The 21,369-nt window shown below is 46.7% G+C and overlaps 1 protein-coding gene across 1 annotated transcript in view; it reads right to left on the minus strand.

Annotated features, from left to right (window-relative positions):
* LOC144499155 (kielin/chordin-like protein) overlaps positions 1-4,972 on the minus strand; it is a 32,477-nt gene extending 27,505 nt beyond the window's left edge. The window contains exons 1-4 of the mRNA XM_078221235.1: positions 4,724-4,972; positions 3,370-3,810; positions 2,293-2,375; positions 662-758 (exon numbers count right to left, since the gene is read on the minus strand). Of these exons, the coding sequence (XP_078077361.1) occupies positions 662-758; positions 2,293-2,375; positions 3,370-3,810; positions 4,724-4,736 (634 nt within the window). The 5' untranslated portion in view covers positions 4,737-4,972. The remainder of the gene's footprint in view (positions 1-661; positions 759-2,292; positions 2,376-3,369; positions 3,811-4,723) is intronic.
* Between the last annotated feature and the right edge of the window lie 16,397 nt (positions 4,973-21,369).

Raw genomic sequence — 21,369 nt, forward strand, 5'->3', positions numbered from 1 at the left:
TCCTTCCTCAGATAAGGACACCAAAACTGCGCACAATACTCCAGGTGTGGCCTCACTAACGCCCTATACAATTGCAGCAAAACATCCCTATCCCTATATTCAAATCTTCTCACTATGAAGGCCAACATACCATTTGCCTTCTTTACTGTCACTTGCTTTGTGACAGCATGTTAGGTACTTTGGCATTAATAATGAATCTAAGCTCGGAATTTTCATTCAATCCTTCTATTTCCTCTTGACTGATGTACACATGAAGCCACCACTAACTCTCTCCAGGAAAGTATCTTGACAATCTTTTGGCGTTTCCAGCAGAAACACAGATAGTGTCGCTGGGGCCATTGGTCATTACACATGTGGCCTCGCCACTCAGACATGGACACATTGTATGAGTCTAGGATTCAATCTCGGTCATGGATATGAAAAGATGGCCTATTTGTCCACAATGCACACAGTCGCCTTAGACAATATATTTATTTTACATTTACTGAATCAACGCTTGTTTGCAAGAAGGTGCCTCGCTCTCCTGTCACAGTCACACTTTCTCATGGCTGCCAAAGCATGGACCACGTATCTTAAGCTCTCACCCTATTATGAGCAGATATGGATATCACTCCCTATCACAATGTGCCTCTCCAAAATGATTTTGCTTAATGCCTTTTACCTTGACAGAGGGGGCAGCACTGACCCTCCACTTTCACTGGATTGGTACATTCCCCCCGGGTAGAGCAGCTGATGGAACTGCAGCGTATCTCTGTGTCCTGTACAGGAATTTTAAAAAGCAGATCATTAGATTAGAGCCTGTGATGACAGATGGTCAACATTCTTTCTGTCTCTAAGGGCAGGGTTTTGTAGATGACTTCTATAATCGCTGTTTAAATCCTTTCAGGAATTTCCTTTATCCCATCTCTTTTTCGGTTATATCCATTCTCGTTTCCCTTTGCAAATACCTTTTTGGAGGAGATATGGTTATTGCCTGTTAGCAGCTTCATTCTGCTAGGATCAGGAATGGCCACATGTTCCTCTCATATCGCCACTGCAATATCTTGGTCTTGTTCTATTTTCTGTTGTGACAAGCACGGACAATGCTGTTACGCCAAGCAAGAGGAGGAAAAATCAGTGAAAATGAACTTATACATATAAAGTGCCTCATCACATACTGTGTGTGGTGAACCATAGATGGTTACCACTATGGGTACTGAACCATAGATGGTTATCACTATGGGTACTTGTACATATGTTACTCTTGTTACTGTTGGGGTTAGGGTTGGGGTGTTCCACCTGTTGGTATTGTTCTGTGGTACACTCCGGTTGGCTCTGCCTTCCTATAGGAGTATAAAGGTCACTGCACTGCCTAGTGACCCTTTAGTCTGGGATTGTATTGTTAGGCAGTATGCTCCATTCTTGTTGCTAATAAAAGCCTTTATTTCCCGGGTACGATCCAGCCTCCCGAGTGAATTAATCGGGCATCACTGTGGTCGGTACAGATTCAATGGGCCAAATGGTCTCCTTCTGTACTGTAGGGATTCTATCACATCTTCAGGCCCATCGCAAAATATTTCAAAAACAATGAGCTAATTTTAAGTCTACTCACGATTGCTATTTGTACTCACCTGATGAAGGAGCAGCGCTCCGAAAGCTCGTGATTCCAAATAAACTGTTGGATTTTAACCTGGTGTTGTGAGACTTCTTACTGTGTCTGCCCTAGTCCAATGCCGACATCGCCACCTCACAATTGTTATTTGGGCAAACATGGCAGCCAATGTTCTCTCTAATTTCCCTTCGTTGTATATAGCCCGTTTGTTGTTCATTCCCTTGAATGTGCAGCGACACAAGCGCACCCCTGAAAGGGATAGCAGCTTGCGCACAGCCTATTCGCTCTTACATGGCACTTCCCTGAATGGCTGCATAGCTTCGGGGGAACGTTGAAGGCAGCCCACTAACAGCAAATGAGAGTAGTGATCACTCGATCTGTTTTTAGCAGTGATGGTTCAGCACTTAGTGACTGGAGTTCAAAATACTTCAGCATGATTGCTTAAGGCAGTTTTGGCGAAGACTCGGTTGAATATGGTTGCCGAAGTTGCCCCATCATCCGTGGTAACGGAGAGAGAAGGGAGAGGGAGAAAATAAAGATTCATTCGAATATATCGCTTGCACCAAGCAATCCGAAATACAATAATGTAATTTGTAGCTGATAAACTGGGGTTGTATAAAAGGTGTCATTCCCTTTGGCCCAAATCTATGGCACTCTCCTCGTACGCACCATGCAAATATACTTCAAACCTTGGTACTTACCAAACACAGGCAGCTGGTACAGGGATCGCTGCTTGGAACTTCCTCCCCATGGCTGAGCGCAACTCCATTTTCATCAACGCAGCCTGAAGAAACAGATAACAGAAAAATAGAAGTATTGGCATCAAATACGTAAGATTCAGCATCAAGAGGTAGACAGGAAGTGATATCAAAAGAAAACAGTGCCAAGAAGCAGACGATTTAGGCTGCCTGAAGAGATCACAACACCAAGGGGTGCTGGGGATACAATATCGCGGGGTGGAGAAGCAACTGTGACAAGTTGCCGATGAGATTCTGACAGAATATAATTTGAACAAGTGCCTATATCTCTGCAGGGCAGCATTATTCAGGAAGTGCGAGTCTCTCAGAGTGTGTCGCACAGCCAATTTTAGTATTCATTTTCCCTACATGAGTTTTTTTTAAATAAACGATTACTTTTGGTTTCCAATTTTGTTCTCATAGAATTATAGAAACCCTACAGTGCAGAAAGAGGCCATTTGGCCCATCGAGTCTACACCGACCACAATCCCACCCAGGCCCTACCCCCACATCCCTACATATTTACCCGCCAATCCCTCCAACCTACGCATCTCAAGACACTAAGGGGCAATTTTAGCATAGCCAATCAACCTAACCCACACATCTTCTCCCTCTGTGTTGGATGCCATGTCCTGCTGAGACTGCAGCAGTGTGATGTTCTACTAAGGCTGCTGTACTATTAGCCACAATGAGCTGTGCAACAACCCGATGGGTAGGATAAGTACAGTATAGATCAATGGAACCACCAATTCCCTGATTCTATCACCAGTTCAAAATATAGAATCAGATTTATGAATACATTGGAAATGCAATTATGATCCTGATTTGCTGCAGTTTAATAAATTGAAAATCTTTGTTCTAATTCACTCGCTGTCTAACTTTATTTTATAGACACCTCACAGGACACTAACAGCATTGGCAGGTTCACAGTAGCCTTTGACTCTCTGCCTATCTGAGGTGGCCTGACTTCAGTCAGGTCCTCATTGGTCATGTGCCACTAAACCTGGAAATTTTCCTTTGATACTCTCCCTGTGAACTTACTTAAATCTTCCTGGGTAATCTTGTCTGTAATCCTGACAATGTCTATGGAAGCGGCAGTCGGTGGAGGGGGAAGCACAGCTTGTAGCTGGGAGCTGCCCTGGGGGCTACGGTTTGTGCTGGTGTCCGTTTCTGCAGGAGGTCCCACCATCGGTTGTTCTGTGGTGACAATCCCTTGACCCTCAGGTGATGCAGTTAACCCCTGTGCGAATTTGTTCCTGATACTCCAGGACAAAATCCTCTGCAGGATGGACTTCCTGGATGCTGGCCTGGCTGAAGGAGACAATAACATCAGCCTGACTTTGGGATCAGAGGGAAGAGGTTGAACAGTTGCTCTCCGAGGGCCTCGGGAGAACCGCGTAGGTGCTGGTTTCTCAGGGATCATGTTGTCTGTGATGGGTGGGTACAGCACTGAGCTCTCAGTAGCAGGTGAAACCAGTGGTACTGGAAAAAATAAGGGGAAATTTATGAAATACAACCAAGGTCCAAAGATTAAGCATTTTTTACTGACAAAAGACAAAGAAAATATTAAGAAGTCTCACAACACCAGGTTAAAGTCCAACAGGTTTATTTGGTATCGCAAGCTTTCAGAGCGCTACTCCTTCATCAGGTGAGTAGCCACTCACCCGATGAAGGAGCAGCGCTCGGAAAGCTTGTGATACCAAATAAACTTGTTGGACTTTAATCTGATGTTGTGAGACTTCTTACTGAGCTTACCCCAGTCCAACACCGGCAACTCCACATCAAAGATAATATTAATGATGAGGGGAATCATTCCCCCATCCAGATATTGCTTTTATTCAAAACCATGATTTCACCGCTACAGAATCTAACTGTCTCCAGAATGATTCCAGCATTTTTGTCTGTAGTGTTCTAAGATGAAGTAACCGAGTCTTTGTTTGGGTGAGAAAGTACTTCCTGGCGTTACTGCTGGAGTTGCAGCTTATACTGAGGCTGGGAATTTCCCCAGAGTTGCTCCTGTTTCATCAGTGGATGAATACCCTGGGATACACATATAAATTTTGCGTATGCAGTTCATTAAGTTTCCGGCTACACTTCCAGAGAAGTATCACTAATGGATGGGGAGCAGAGCCAAGGAATTTCACTATCTCACAGTTACGACCTACCTTGAAGTGAGGCTCTGGATTATGTTTCCAATTGCACTCAGGATCTCAGATACCTCTGGTAAGATCCTATCTCAACCAATGAGAAAGTAATCCAGGGGTTAGACAGATTATTCCATAGCTAACTTGACTTTTTAAGTCTCCTGTGTTCCCCCTGGTAAAAATCCCATTCTAGTTATAGGTGAAGCTAATGATTTTCAAAGTCAGTCCCTGTCCAGTCCTAAGGTACTTACGGTCAGGACACATGGGGCAGCAGCTGCCTGGGACATGAAGCAAAGGCTCCTCACACTCCAGCTCTGTGCAACTGTCTCCTTTCCAATCACACTTCACATTGCCTTCCTGGGGAGAGAGAGATAGAGAGTCACCTTATTGCAAAATTATCTCAGTCTCACAAAAGCAGTGGCACTGAACAGATGTTGGGCATGAAGCTGTGACTTAGCATCTGATGTGTGAACTACCAGACTGTACCTCCATTCCATTTCACCTTCCCCACCCCGCCCACCACCAACCGCGCTGCCACCATGTGGGATTTCTGATCTTCCAAATTTGCAACGGAAGCTTATCCCGATACGTAGCCTGATCAAATCCCAACTAAATTTGGAGTTATAGAGGGGACACATGACATTGTGACATGCTCCCCTCCATGGGAATTACAAAGAAAGAATACACTTAAGGGAAACTTATTCTGTAAACTTGGTATCCAGTGGGGCACTGGTTTTTGCTGCCAAGTACTGACAGGCACTCTGTCAAACGCACCACATGAAACATCATTTCTCACCATATTTTCTCAAGCATTCAGAGTGACGTATTTAAAATTAACTTTCCCTTGACAAAGTTTTCTCAAAATGGAAGCTGATCTACATAACTACGTCTGGGCCTCAAGAGCCAATACTCACCTTATTTAAGAATGAATAAAAGGCTGAACATTCATTAAGTTTGATTGCTGTTATGAATAATTACCAGAAATAGTAATAACCCTCTGACTTTCTAACTATAAGCAGGATAAAGACTCATTCTAGAGCAATGTCCAGCCTAAGTTAAATGCGTCGTGGTCCATTTTGGTAGGACAAATGGGATCAAGGAGTACAATATAAAGGGAAAGACTCTTAGTACGGTAGAGGATCAGAAGGACCTTGGGGTCCGGGTCCATAGGACTCTAAAATCGTCCCCGCAGGTGGAGGAGGTGATTAAGAAGGTGTATGGTGTGCTGGCTTTTATCAATCGAGGGATTGAGTTTAGGAGTCCGGGGATAATGATGCAGCTATATAAGACCCTCGTCAGACCCCACTTGGAGTACTGTGCTCAGTTCTGGTCGCCTCACTATAGGAAGGATGTGGAAAAGATTGAAAGGGTGCAGAGGAGATTTACAAGGATGTTGCCTGGATTGAGTGGCATGCCTCATGAGGATAGGCTGAGGAAGCTCGGTCTTTTCTCCTTGGAGAGACGAAGGATGAGAGGAGACCTAATAGAGGTGTATAAGATGTTGAGAGGCATAGATCGGGTGGACTCTTAGAGGCTTTTTCCCAGGGTGGAAATGTCTGCTACGAGAGGACACAGGTTTAAGGTGCTGGGGGGTAGGTACAGGGGAGATGTTAGGGGTAAGTTTTTCACACAGAGGGTGGTGGGCGAGTGGAATCGGCTGCCGTCAGTGGTGGTGGAGGTGAACTCAATAGGGTCTTTGAAGAGACTCCTGGATGAGTACATGGAGCTTAATAGGATGAAGGGTTATAGGTAGGTCTAGAAGGTAGGGATGTGTTCGGCACAACTTGTGGGCCGAAGGGCCTGTTTGTGCTGTAGTTTTTCTATGTTCTATGATAAGCAAAATACTGGGGATGCTGGAATCTTCTGGAATGTTCTGACAGTCTGTGGACTCGAAACATTAACTCTGTTTCTTCCCTGATAGATGTTGGCAGACCTGCTGTGTTTTTTTCTTTCCGTCTATAATTGTTTTCTTCATCGTCCTGCCCCCAAGTTTGGACCTCCCCAGTTCCCAGGTTTTTTTTTCAGTGATAGGACCGAGGCCAGAATAGCTTCAGTGCTTTTTAAGTTCGAGTTCTCTTATGATTGCTGATGATGGCCTTTCTCTTGCCTGCAGCTGACCTGGGAGAACATTTGCCACGTATGCACATCACTGGTGGTCGGTTTCTTTCATGCAGGGGGAGAATGAGGCAGCCACGTAATCGAATGTGCTTCATGGAGTCACACTTCAGCCGTATGCAGCCTGAGAGATGCCAGACAAATCAGAGCTGCAGAACTTAGTGGGCTTATCTGAAACAACCATTGAATGGCACCCAGCTCACTAAAGGAGGGGGTGGTGGGAAGCAAGACCTTTGTGTAAATAAAAATAGAAAATGCTGTAAACATCCAGCTGGTCTGGCAGCATCTGTGGAGAGAGAAACAAAGTTAATGTTTCCAGCTCTTCGATGTTCTCTGGGTACTTGGACTCACTATTCAGCACCTTCCATCTCCTTAAACCACTCTGTGATCCAACACGTGGTGCCCATCTTGTGGAAGATTCTGAGAAACCAAGGAATGAAAAGTGGCGATTTGCCCCAATAAACCTCCTGCTCCACAGACCACCTATCGTGAACTCTGTCCTAACGCTGGAGGCTAAAACCTTCTGTCTAAATGATCCTTAATTCTGAAACTAAAAGCAAAGCTGCTTCATCCATTCTCACAATCCCATAGTTCAGCCCCAAGCAATAGTGTAGGAACTACCAAGTGCTTAGGAGTATTTGATCTACTCAGTCAATACCGATCGTCAGTACTAATCCTATTCTCTGCTGGGTATTCAACCAGCTATTTTTTTATCTATGTTAATTGTTTCAGTTGCAACTGCTTTTCCTGTCAGTTTTTTTGCAGGAGAGATAGAGTTCCTTCTAGTGTTTGCATCACAAAAAGATAGGGGGCGGGATTTTTTTTACCGCACTGCACTGGTCGAGTAGCGTAGCAGGGCAGGAAACATCAGCAAAAGGCAAAACAAAAATCAGGTTTGTCGCCTCTCCTGATATTGCTGGCCCTGTTCTGTTAGTGGGCATGAGGCTGACTTAAATATTTATTTTAATATCATTAGTGAACACTGGCAGTGCCTGCCTTGCACCCTGGCACTGCCCACTGGGTACCAACAGTGACAAGGGGACGGGATCTGACAGGGACAGAGCCAGACGGGAGAGGCGGGGATGAGGGAGGTCCATAGGAGGGGAGCAAAGCAGGGAACTCTGCCTTGGGGGGGTGGGGGCTTGTCAGAGGGGCCAGCGATCAGAGGTTGGTGCCAGCGCTCGGGGATTGGGCAAGCAATCAGGAGGCTGACACTCAGAGGCAGGGGGGGGGGGGGAACGTGGGCGATGTCCACGAGGGTGTGGGGGGAGTAACAGATCTCCCAGTAAACTGTGTACACTTGTATACAGTATACTGGGAGATCAGGGTGCATGCGCAATAGTGCTCCTAGCTGTCTGTAACTGGTTTCCAGATGTGAATAGGCTCCGCCCATTCCCTCTACTGGCAGGAATCAGATTACAACCTCTGTGTAATACAGAGTGCCGTAAATTCACGTAACCTACCTTGCTGGAAAAACGAGCAAGAAAACCTCCTGTTTTCTCACCCATTCAACACTTACAATTTTTCTGAGAAAATTTTGCCGTGGGATTTTTGAAACTTTGTCTTCAAATTGTGCACTGACAGCTGAAGAGAAACAGTCTGTTTGCATTGACTGTGCTAGCACCTACCGTACAGAGACAGACCACACAGGGGTCAGTTGCTGAGATATAATATCCTCCATCTTCCAGAATCTGACCATCATACAGACACACTATTAAGAGAAGAACAAACAAAGAGGCTAGAAAACACAGTAACTGACAATCACATGCCAGATTTAAAAAAACTCAAGAAAGGCACCAGACAGACACCAGATTAAGCTTCAGTCACTCGCCAAGACAACCCACACCAAACCAGTCACACACCAGCTTAAATCACATTATCACACATCAAATTAAAAAATATTTAACCAGTCATACACCAGATTTAAAACCAGGCTTGATGGTATGTCAGTAACATCCTATGATTCTAAGTGTGTGTTTTTTGGGGGGGGTGTGTAACTGGAGGGGTGTGGGGGTCATTGGATGGAGAGGATTAGAGGACTGGTTAGTCAGTCAGTAATGGGAGACCTTGGGCCGATCTTCTGAAAGATACTATGAACAGATCACTTTGATAACTTGGCCTCGTGAGTATTTGCGTAGCAAATAGCCTGCCCACAACGGCTGTCCAGAGGTGGCTTTTCCGGATGAGGACCAATCAATAACGGGCAGCCTGCCCAGAGTCCACCTGCTGGCATTCAGCGACACTGGTGAAGAGGGACCATAACAGAATTTGCAAAATCAAGAAGCAGTGGCCTAAAGTGTCCTTTTAGACCAGGCGGAGCGTTCCTGTTCCCCCTGCTCTCACAAAAATACAATTGACACTTAACCATTAAGGTCACTGTTTCCTCTTCGTCAGGTTTAACTGAGCAAGACATCTTTGACATAACCCAATGGCTTTGCAGTGTTGTCTGTGTCATAGGAATCTGATTTATATTTATTAATGAGGTTTCTGTCTGAGTGGGGGTGTACACAACACAACCGAGCATTAAAATGGGTGTGGGGCGGTAAAAGAACAGCTTGCAAGTTCATTCCACTTTGTATCAGGCAGAGGGAATTAAAAATCCCTCCTTGTGATTTTAGGAACACAGTTTGTGCAGAATCACGTACATTAACCCTGCTACAGGGCAGCACTGTGCATTCCTGAAGCAGAGATCAATGCCAACTAATCACCACCTTGAAAAATCTCCTCAATGGTGATGGCGTGTAATATTCATTGGAGAAATCAAACTCAAAAGAGATCCTAAGAACTAGTTAGTCACAAAATTGGCTTGAAATATTTATGTCAGGGCTCCCAAACAAGTTAACACTTGAATATGTTACAAACCGTGTGGCAAAGAGTGACAAGAAATGAATTCCAAATGTGATGATGCTGTGCAATGTCTTGGCTGATCACCACAATTCTCTCATGAATTGAGTTGGCCTCATGGCCGGCAACGGAGATTTGCAATTCACCGTCGGTGTCCCTTGATTTGAGGATGGCATCGGCTCAGGGGCGTGAGCTTCTGCCACGGGTCTTCAGGTGACTGAACAGGCCAAGCCCTTGGCTCACAGATCTTTGGGCAGATGGGGTAGGACGACCCATGAGGTAATGGGCTGTGGAGCATAGGATTTGCTTCCTTTCCTGTCCGTCTCTGCCATTGCTCTGCCTCATCATTAAGGTGCTGTGAACCGTAGCCTAATGCCGCTTCTTGGACAGGTCGTTGCCATTTTGAGCTCCTCACGGCCTAATGGCAATGCTGTCACGCTTCATGGAGAGTTCCAGCATGTCTTTGCAGAGTTTTCGTTGTCCACCCCTGGAACATTGGCCATTTGGAAGTTGAGAAAATGGGACCTTTTTCAGCCACCCGCACACTGGGCCCGATTTTATCGCATTGCGTCCATTTTCGGGCGTGAAAACTTGGTAAAGTCGGGTGCGAGGTGAGTAGCGCAATCTGCACCGCCTTCACACCCCTTTACCAAAGCCTGAAAAAGGCCACGATCAGGACTGCGCCCGAAATGGACACGATGGCCATTTAAATGCATTTGCATGCATTTAAATTGACTTAATGGGCTGCATACCTAAATTTATCAGCACTTCCCCCTGTAGCACCGCGTTCGCCCATCTGGAATCAGCGTGAAACAGACGTGCTCCACAAAACTCCGATTTGGGCACTCCATCAGTGAGGGTTAGTGAGGAGGTACACGCCAGGAGTCCGACGACTCTCTGCTGGAGATTGGTGGTGGTTGGGTTTGGGGGGGCGGGGGGGGGGGGAGAGGTTCGCACCCACTCTGCCTGTGATCAGTGGGGGGTAAGGGGGGAGGGGCCTGCGATCTGTCTGGGTGGCGGGGGGGTGGGGGGATAAGGGGGTCAGTAATGTTGTGGGGTGGGGCAGTGTCTGTGGGGGCCAGGGGGAGGCATTATCCGGCCCAGGAATGATGTGGCAGGGGAGCCGCATTCTATCATCTTTTTCTGCACATGCACAGTAGGAGGCGCCGATTGGAGCTGCAGGGTTTCGGGCGCAATAAGCCCCGCCCACAGGCTTGTGCGGCACAATTCGGACTCGCTGATATTTTTTCAGGCAGAGTGCATAGGAACGGGTGCCTCATAGTGCCCCAGAATGAGTCTAAAAGTCAGATCTGAAACACTTCCAGTTTCAAGTCCGCCCAGCACTTCGAATCAAAATGGTAAAATAGGGCCCACTAGTCCAGTCTCTCATTGTTGATTTTCAGGAGTTTTGCCTGAATGCTTGTGGAGCTGGCTTCAAAAAGGACACTAATGTTTGTTCAACACTCCTCCCATTGATTCTGGAGGATGTGGGGGAAGCATTGCTGATGGAATGTTTCTAACTATCTTCTGTGCTGCTGATAGAGTGCAGGAGTGTGTGGTGACAACTGCTTTGTATATTCAGAGACTGCTGTTCACTTGCAGAGGTCTTTGTGGTCAAGCACTCACTGCAAAGTTCATAGAGGCTGAGCTGACTCGGCTGGTTCCGTGTTGGATCTCCTTGTGGCTTTTTGAGAGGGGCAGCGCCAACATATGGTCTGCAAGTAAAGCTCATGATAAAACCGAGACAATGACCTTACCTGAGCAAGCTGGGCAGCATTGACCAGGCACATGATGGGGTTGCTCACAGGAAGGCGGCTCACACATCAGAACTTCACAGCTTACTTCACCGAGCTGTTTGAGAGAGATGGTCAGAGTAAGAGAAGTGTGGCTTGGAGAGACAAAGCGAGAGAGAGCAAGGGTTAGAGAGAGAAGAGAAGGGGATAGGGGGCCAATACTTTCTCAGAGTGGCAACGAGCATCTGTTTGCCACTCCGTCCACAATTACCTTTGTGGATTTTCTTCCATGCCCATCTTGCCCGACCTTCTGACTCGCACCAGGCAAGATCCAGGCAGCACTGCTGTCCTTGACACCCAGCATTGGAGTCCAGCTCCGTCAGACTGAAGGAGGACATGCTCCATTTTTAGGGCACTAACTGCCGTAGAGCACGCGAGTGAAAGATCTCCTTGCAGTTAGCAGGCCACAGAGGAGGTAAGTGTCTGAGGTAAGTAGATTTAGAGGTGGTGAGGGGGAAATTGGAGGTCAGGGGGGTGGGTAAGGGGGAGGGTAGGGTGTGGAGGTGGAAAATGCTGTGGATGGGGGGTTCTAGTCAGGTGGCGGGGGGGGGGGGGGGGATGTGATGGGTGGGGGGGGGTCTGCTGGATGGAGGAGTGGGTCTGGATCTTTACAATTGTTAGCCAGAAGAAAGGAGAGGTTGTAATCCTTTCTCTAGGTGACTATCCGTGTAATACAGTCGTAACCATTCAAACTTTGCGATTCAATTTACATTTTCCAATGGTTCCCAGCGCAGGGGAATTGCCCAGAGGAAGTTTGCACTTCTGTGAAGTTCCAAGATGGATTCCTCAGCTCAATTTTGGGCTTCTCCCTGCGACAGCCCCCCCCCACCCCCCAACCAATCCCCACCAACCCATCCCAACCCCCAATCCTACTCTGGTGAGCTTGGACTTTATGGCTCCCTGAGGGAGTCGGATTAATAAACACAGACAGAGGCGGAGAGACAAAGAGACAGGTAGTGAAACGTTGGGGGAAAAAATCACAAACAGCATTTTGCAGAAATCATAGGAAATATTGAAAAAAGAATAAAATTATAGTGCCTACAACATCACTTAACATTCTACTAACATGAGCTGAACACTGCTCCTCACTCTAATTCAAATAATTATGTTAAATTCTGATAGCAACAATAAAATATATAACTCTAGCATTCTACAATACTGGTGATTATTAACTGGAGACAAAATATTAATTTGCAATGAATCTCTCCAATGAAACACTCAGCTACAGCACAGGTTAGCTGCAGAGTAAAGCATGCCCCAAACAGCAACAAGCACCATGCAGCTCACATCAAGATTCACAGGAACAGGAGTAGGCATTCAGCCTGTCAAGCCTGCTCCACCATTTAATACGATCATGGTTAATCGGACACTTCAATGCCTTTTACCCACACCATCTCCATAACCTTTCACATTATTGTTAATCAGGCGCCTATCAATTTCTGCTTCAAATATACACAACGACTGAGCTTCCACAGCCCTCTGGGATAGAGAATTCTGAACATTCACAACCCTGTGTGTAAAGAAATTTCTCCTCAGCTTGGTCCGAAGTGGCATTTCCCTTATTTTGAAATTGTGCCCCCTGGTTCTCGACTTCCCTAACCAAGATGCACCTTACATGCATCTACCCTGCCTATTCCTTTAAGTATTTTGTAGGCTTCAATGAGATCACCTCCGATTCTTGGAAACTCTAGGGAATACAAGCCCAGTTTGCCCAATCTCTCTTCATAAGACAGTTCTGCCATCCCTGGAACAAGTCTGGTGAGTCTTCATTGCACTCTCTCTATGGCAATAATATCCTTTCTGAAGTAAGGGGACCAAAACTGTACACAGTACTCCAGTTGCAGTTTGACCAACCTTCAATACAATTGAAGCAAGACTTCACTAGTCCTGTACTCAAATCCTCTTGCTATAAACACTAACATTCCATTAGTCTTCCTAATAGCTTGTTGTACCTGCATGTTAGCCTTCAGTGACTTTAGGAAAAGGACATCCAGGTCCCTTTGTACATCTACACTTTCTAATCATTTGGAAATACTCCACGGCCGCAATTCTCCCATCGCGACCTACAACATTTCTGGCGGGTCGTGGTGGGAGATGCGCGTCGCTGGTGTTGTACTGGGATTTGCGCGTGCGCCGAGAACACATGCGCATCTCCCACAGCCGGTGAACAGTCGCCGGTCAGACCGCGCTGGAAACCAGCGGGAAGGCAGGTAAGTAATTCAAACCTTTTTTTAATATGTTTTACATATGCTTAGCAGTTCATTATCGGGAACTTTCAGGTCCCGATTGAATCTCCCACCCCGCCGGGAGTACTTCATTCCGGCAGGGTTCAGACTAGCTCCCCACGTTCGGGGAACTAGCGGGAGACCCTGCCGGAATGAAGGGGGGCAATCGGGGCCTTCCAGGGGGTCGGGCGGTGGGGGTGCCCCCTGGGCATGGGCAACCTGGCAGTGCCAGCCTGTGCCCCCTGGCACTGCCCAAGGGCCAAAGTGCCCATGCCCAGGGGGCACCTTGGCACTGCCCACAGGGCCTATTATGGGCAGGGCCTAGGGGCAATTGGTGGGATCCCGCTGGTACGCTGCAAACAGGATCTGTCTGGGATGGAGGGAGGGCAGTGATTGGGCAGGCTGGGGGGTGGGGGGCGTTGGGGGTGGTCTTCCGGGGGGGGTTGGGGGGATCGCCACTGCTAGGGGGGTGGGCTGTGCATCGGGGCGCTCCAGGACGGGAGGGGGTCAGGGCTGGCCTGGGAATTGTTGTGGGGCCGCGACCGGGCCGTTGGGGGTGGGGGGGGAGAGAGGCTGGAGGGGTGGCACTGCGGGGGTCCTGGGCTGAGCAGCAAACGGGGAGACTGACAGATCGGGACCACTGCGCATGCGCAGAGTTCCAGAACTGTCAGACTCCGGCACGAACAGGCCCCGCCCCCCTGGGTTTTTAATGAGATTCACGACTGGGACCTCGGCAGTGCACAGAGTGGGGAGATTCAGGTGAGAAGCTGAACTGAGAAAACAGTTGGGATTTTGAATGGTTTTCCCACCAATTCAGCACTTTTGGGAGAATCGCAGCCTACATTTCTGTTCCTTCTACCAAAGTGGATTGCCTCACGCTTTTCCACATTATATTCCATCAGCCATGTTCTTGCCCACTCACTAATCTGTCCAAATCCTCCTATAGCTGCTTTAAATCTTCTTCACAACACATTCCCGTCTAGCTTTGTATCATCCGCAAACTTGGAAATATTATACTTGATCCCCACATCCAAATTATTGCTATGTATTGTGCACAGCTGGGGCCCAAGTACTGATCTTTGCCGTATCCTACTCAAAGTAAAGTATATTGGTTAGTCACAAGTAAAACTTACATTAACACTGCAATGAAGTTACTGTGAAATTCCCCAAGTCACCACAGTCCGTGGCCTGTTCCGGTCAATGCACCTAACCAGCTAAGGACAAGGACACATCTTTCACAATGTGGGACAAAATTGGAAGCCCACACAGACACGGGGAGAACATGCAAACTCCACACAGACAGTGACCCAAGCCGGGAATCGAACCCGGGTCCTTGGCGCTGTGAGGCAGCAGTGCTAAACACTGTGCTATCGTGCCGCCCCCTTGCCCACCAACACGAGAATGACCCATTTATTCCTACTCTCTGTTTTCTGCCTGTTAGCCAATCCTAAATCCATGACAGTATATTGCCTCCTATCCCATGTGCTTTAACTTTGTTAAGCAATTTCCTGTGGAGGACTTTATCAAAAGTCTTCTGAAAATCCAAATATACTACATCCATGGAATCTCCTTTTATCAATTTTGTTAGTAACATCTTCAAAAAACTCCAACAAGTTCGTCAAATATGATTTCCCATTTGTAAATCCATGTTCATCTCTGTGATTATCATCCAAGTGTCCATCTATTACATCCTTCATAATAGATTCTACCATTTTCTCTACCACTGATGTAAAGCTACCAGGTCTGTACTTCCCTGTTTTCTCTTTCCCTCCCTTCCTAAATACCGAGATGACATTTGCTATCTTCCATTCTTCAGGAACCATTCCGGAATCTATAGAATTTTGGAAGATGATCCCCAATGCATTCACTATCGCTATAGCAACCTTCTTCAACACTCTGGCATACATAATATCAGGTTCTGGGGACTTAGCAACTTTCAGTCCCATTAATTTCTCCAATAGAACCTTCTCACTTATACTAATTTCCTTCAGCTCTTCGTTCTCTCTGGTCCCTTGGAGCCCTACATCTGGGAAATTTCCTGCATCTTAATTAGTGAAAACCGACACTAATTTAGCTTCTCTAGTCCCCATTATGAATTCTCCTGACTCTGCCTGTAATGCACCCACATTTGTCAGCCAGACACTTCCATTTTACATACCTATAGAAGTCTCAGTCCGCAGTGATTCAGCCTTTTTCTGCTTAATGTGTCCCCCACCACCCACCCTCTTATTCCCCTGCCATATAGAATCTCAGTGTACTGTAATAAATCTCACTCCCTGCTCACATTGAGAATCAGATAATGTTACCGCATGGTATAAAACTCACTTGACATTTGCAGTGGTAACAGGGTCTATTTTCAGGCTGAAATGACTGACCATTGGTGACCTTCCTCCCTTCGTAGTTGCAATCTGAAAGGAAAGGTCCGTGTGAATAAGTGAATGGGGCCACAACACAGATGAGCCCAGTATCGAAACAGTCACGACAACGTCAGTAACTGCTCACCACTGAGTAATCAAAAAAATTAATAATAATTCACCACAAGGAAATGTCGCAAAGCAGGATACAAAATTAGCTCAGTGTCAGGAAACAAATGGTAATTGTTCATGGATGTTTTTGTGACGAGAAAGCTGTTTCCAGTGGGGTTCCACGGGGCTCAGTACGCAGTCCATACATCTTGTGGGATGTGTTAATGATTTGGATGTAAATCTGAGGGGTATGATCAAGAGGTTTGCAGACGACACATAAATGAGCTGCGCACTTGTTAGCATGGAGGATTGCTGTAGACTGCACCAAGATATCGGCATGGGCTTGGTGGGGGCCGATGGGCCTGTTCCTGTCCCGTACTTTTCTTTGTTCTTTCTTTGATATCTATGGGGTGGTCAGGTACCAGAAAACTGGCAAATGGAATTTAACTCCGAGAAATGTGAGGTGATGTGTTTGAGGAAGTCAAACAAGGCAAAGGATTACATAGTAAATGACAGGATACTGAGGGATGTAGAGGAAGTGAGAGATCTTGGAATGAATAATCACAGATCCCTGAAGGTTGCAAGAAAGATTGATTAGATGGTTAGGAACGCAAATGCAATCCCTTCATTTAGTAACCAAAGTATAGAATACAAGAGCAGGGATGTTATAATGGAACAGTATAACACATTAATTAGTTAGGTCACAACTTGAATACTGTGTGCAGTTCTGGTCACCTCAATTACAAAGGATGTATTTGTACCAGAGAGGGAGATTTCCAAGTATGTAGCCAGCACTGGAAAAATGCAACTATGAGGAAAGAATGGATTGGCTGGGGTTGTTCTACTTGGGACAAGGGAGGCTGAGGGGAGATTTGATTGAGATGTTTAAAATTGTGAGGGGTATGAATAGAGTGGATACAAAGGACTATTTACCTTAGCAGAGAATTCAGTTACTCAGGGGTCATATGTTTAAAGTGATTGGTAGAAAGACTAGAGGGGAGATGAGGAAAAATGTTTTCACCCGGAGGATTGTGGGGTTCTGGAATTCACGACCTGAATCTACTTATTTAAAAGGTGTCTGGATATGCACCTTAAGTGCCAGACCCAATGTTGGAAAGTGGGATTAGGCTGGATGGCTTGTTTTTTGGTCATCACAGACATGATGGGCCAAGTGGCCTCTTTCTGTGCTGTAAACATTCTATTAGTCTACGCTATGATTTTAATGCTACCTTGCAAAACATACTATTCAAAATCACTGTGGATTCAGGCTGAAACACACGTGCCTATTGATACTGATGTCTTGTTGAGTCTGAGCTTCTCTCAGAGATTCGCACACACACGGCTCTGACAGAGAATTGAAGTGGATGACCTGAACTAGGGCAGGCCTTATTCTGGGGCAAATATAAAAACAGCTGCTGGTTTCCCACTGTGGACCCTGCTCTTCACAGCGGTGCCTCAGAAACAAGACTCACGTGGGAAAGGAAATCGTAGCACAGCCATCTGCTGTCTCTTTGTGACACCACATTTTCCTGCCACATGTTCAAATAAATATTTGACCAATGCAAGCACAAATGTGAGACCCAATGCTCAGGAACCTCAAAATGCCATATCAGCCCCTCAGGAATGTGCCAAGAGCATAACCTGAGCAGTGAATGGGGAAAGAGACCAGGAGACAGTGATAGATAGTGAGAGAGACAGACAGTGGGAGAGTGATTAGTGCAGTGAGGGAGGCAGTGGGAGAGTGATTAGTGCAGTGAGGGAGACAGTGGGAGAGTGATTAGTGCAGTGAGGGAGACAGTGGGAGAGTGATTAGTGCAGTGAGGGAGACAGTGGGAGAGTGATTAGTGCAGTGAGGGAGACAGTGGGAGAGTGATTAGTGCAGTGAGGGAGACAGTGGGAGAGTGATTAGTGCAGTGAGGGAGACAGTGGGAGAGTGATTAGTGCAGTGAGGGAGACAGTGGGAGAGTGATTAGTGCAGTGAGGGAGACAGTGGGAGAGTGATTAGTGCAGTGAGGGAGGCAGTGGGAGAGTGATTAGTGCAGTGAGGGAGACAGTGGGAGAGTGATTAGTGCAGTGAGGGAGACAGTGGGAGAGTGATTAGTGCAGTGAGGGAGGGAGAGAGCGGGAGAGTGATTAGCGCAGTGAGGGAGGTAGAGAGCGGGAGAATGTTGAAAGCGCAGAAGGTTTCCTGGGCATTCTGAAACTCACCAGTGAAACCAATTGCGGAGACCACACAAGGACATGGTGTTCACTAAAATCAAACACATTCGCACGATAAACTCAGTGCTCACTGCTGCATTCTTACCGACTACAGGGAAAGGGCTTGTGTTGTGTTCCTGTGTTGGTCAAAGCACTTACCAATGCAAAGGGGGCAGCACTCGCCTTCAGAATGGAAAGGATAAGTGCAGCGTGCTCTGCATTCCACAGGGGAGCAGGCCGCAGAGCCAGACTGTGGAAAAAATCAACAGGACAAAATATTAGAAGGATCCACAGTTCTATTAGACAATATCTGTGACAAAATGAAGCTATTGATGAAAAGTATAAGTGAACTAGGAATTCTGTAAGATGTAGCCAATTGTAACATTGTAGATGGGTGGTGGTTGTGGAGGTGGGAGGGATGCATGTTTCCAATGGACACAGAGAACCTCCTAAGGAGTCCCCCACCTATCCCTGATATCACCTCACCAGTGAAAGCTGCCAGGCTACCCGCTTGGTGAGGAACTCCCTCTGCAACTTGAAAATAGTGGCAGGGGCATAAATAAACCCAAGAAGCAGGCAGGTCGCTGGGGGCTCCACCATCCCCCATAAAATGGAAAACAGAGTCGGGGCAGGTGGCAAAGTGGTGAGCAGGCCACAGGCTGCTTTTCACAAGCCCCCTGGTCTTCAAACATTTAGGGGCTTGGTGGGTTGGGGAGGCGAGTGAGGTGTTGTTATAAAATCCAGTTCTTTAATCCCTGCCCTGGAACCGCTATAACCTTCTCACCAGGAAATAAGGCCTCTCTGTTTGGAATTCTCTAGCCATAACCATTTCATCAGAAGCCCTGCCTGGAGGATAGTTGGCATAAAGCTGCACCCTCATTCTTGGCAGCTTAGCTCACAGTCCAGTCCAATCCAATCCATTCTGTTATCTGTGTGTCACATGGTGATAGGACAAAGTGAACAAGTCAAATCCAAGCCACTGCCATGAGCACGCTGGAGTCAAGGGTCACAACCAACCTTACTCCAAACAAAAGGCCCGGACTTTCAGTTAAAATATCACTGAGACCAGCTTAACAGAACTGAGCTAAAGACTGAAATGTGAAAGAACCATACACACCTACCAGACAGATGCAGGTGAGGCAGGAGTCTGCGCTTGATGGGAAGGTCTCATTATTCTGATAGGTCACCCCATCATAGACACAACCTTCAATAAGAATGAACATGTTAGTGCCGGATATAATCCTGACACCATCACGACCGATTGGTCAAAGAAGTCAGTAAGTATGCTTGCCTACCATAACCCCTGCAGGCACAGAGAAGCTGGGAGTAACAGATATTTAGTAGACAGCACCATTATGAGGTTGCAATGCCATTGATAACATATGTTGTGTTGGACATTTATGTGTTTTTTACAATCACCTCTCGGAGGATCAAAACTGCACTGACATTTACAAAGGAGAGTGAAACTTGAGCAGATCTTACAGGCTTATTTAATTGAACTGAAAATGGAGAGCAATTAGAAACATAATATTATCATTCATTGTGAGGGGAATTGGATACAAAAGTAGGGATGTTATACTTCAGTTGTACAGGACATTAGTGAGACCACATTTGGAGTACTGTGTACAGCATTGGTCTCCTTATTTAAGGAAAGATATAACTGCATTGGAAGCAATTCAGAGAAGGTTTACTGGACTAATACCTTGGGCGGCACAGTGGCAAGCACTGCTGCCTCACAGCGCCAGGGACCCAGGTTTATTTCCTGGCTTGGGTCACTGTCTGTGTGGAGTCTGCACACATGTCTGCGTGGGTTTCCTCCGGGTGCTCCAGTTTCCTCCCACAGTCCGAAAGACGTGCTGGTTAGGTGCATTGGCCATGCTAAAATTCTCCCTCAGTGTACCCAAACAGGCGCCAGAGTGTGGCAACTAGGGGATTTTCACAGTAACTTCATTGCAGTGTTAATGTAAGCCTACTTGTGACACTAATAAATAAACTTAAATTTGAGTGGGTGGGTGTCTTTTGAATAAAGGTTGGGCTTGTACCTGCTGGAGTTTAGAGGAGTAAGAGGTGAGTTGATTGAAGGATCTTGACAGGGTGGATGTGGAATGGATGTTTCCCCATGTGAGACAATCTAGAATTGGGGCCGCTGTTTAAAAATAAGGGATCGCCCTTAAACAGAGGTAAGGAGAAGTATTTTTTTCTCTCAGAGAATCATGAGTCTTTGCAACTCTCCTCCTGAAAAGGTGGTGGAGGCAGTCTTTGAATATTTTTAAGCCAGAGGTGGATAGATTCTTGCTAAACAAGGGGGTGATAGGTTATTGAGCTGTAGACAGGATGCAGATTCGAGAGGTTACTATCAGATCAGCCACGATCTCATGAAAAGGCAGAGCAGGCTCGAGAGGCTGAATGGCCTACTGCTTGTTTGCATGTTCGTAGAGTTCTGCCATATAAAGTCAAGTTTTGAGACCAATTTTTTAGGGCGAAGTTCATGGGGTTGACTTTTACACGAGTGTACACAGTGGTCAAGGTCCAACCGAGAGCAGAGGCAACTCTTAAACAGTGTTTACATTTCAACTTTGTGGAGTTGGGTTTCCTGATCCACATGCTCAGTGTTTCTGACCAGCTGGATACAGGATATATGGGGAGATCCACCCTCATGTTTTAAAGACTCCTGTGAATTTCTGCTAAGGCACGGACAATCTCTCCAGTGCAAAGACATCCACTCACCTAAGTCTAGAGAACCGCAAGGTGATAGAGGCAAGGCCTAGGGACAAGTGCACAGGCATACTGCTAGCATTGAAGCAGCAAGAACGATGCAGCTCACCAATACAGAACATTGGTCAGCTTCTTATTCAGCTGAAGTCAAGTTGCCTGGTGAGGTAATTGTTCCAGGATTTTCTGGAGTCGTACAACAAGAAGCCAACCACCGACCACCACCCCCACGCCAATACCGAGCCCACCCACGCCAATACCTGAGCCCACCCACCCTCGCCAATGCCCGAGCCCACCCACCCCCACCTGCACCCCCCTGCAGCCACTCTGAGGGGTCTTTATCCTTCATCATTAAGGGTGTCTGCTTGGCAGAGTGATCTACGCTTGGTGGAAAAAAAATAAAAGGGATGCATCACCGAAAGAGCAGGGTGGGGTGCAGAATAGATTTCAGAAGTCGGGTGCATGTGCAAATTTTGCGAGGCCAGGAAAGCAGCCTGCTCAACTTACCATCCACCCCACTGCACCTAGGCCTCCCTAGAACCCC

Source organism: Mustelus asterias, chromosome 9, assembly GCF_964213995.1.
Source record: "Mustelus asterias chromosome 9, sMusAst1.hap1.1, whole genome shotgun sequence".
Taxonomy (NCBI): Eukaryota; Metazoa; Chordata; class Chondrichthyes; order Carcharhiniformes; family Triakidae; genus Mustelus; species Mustelus asterias.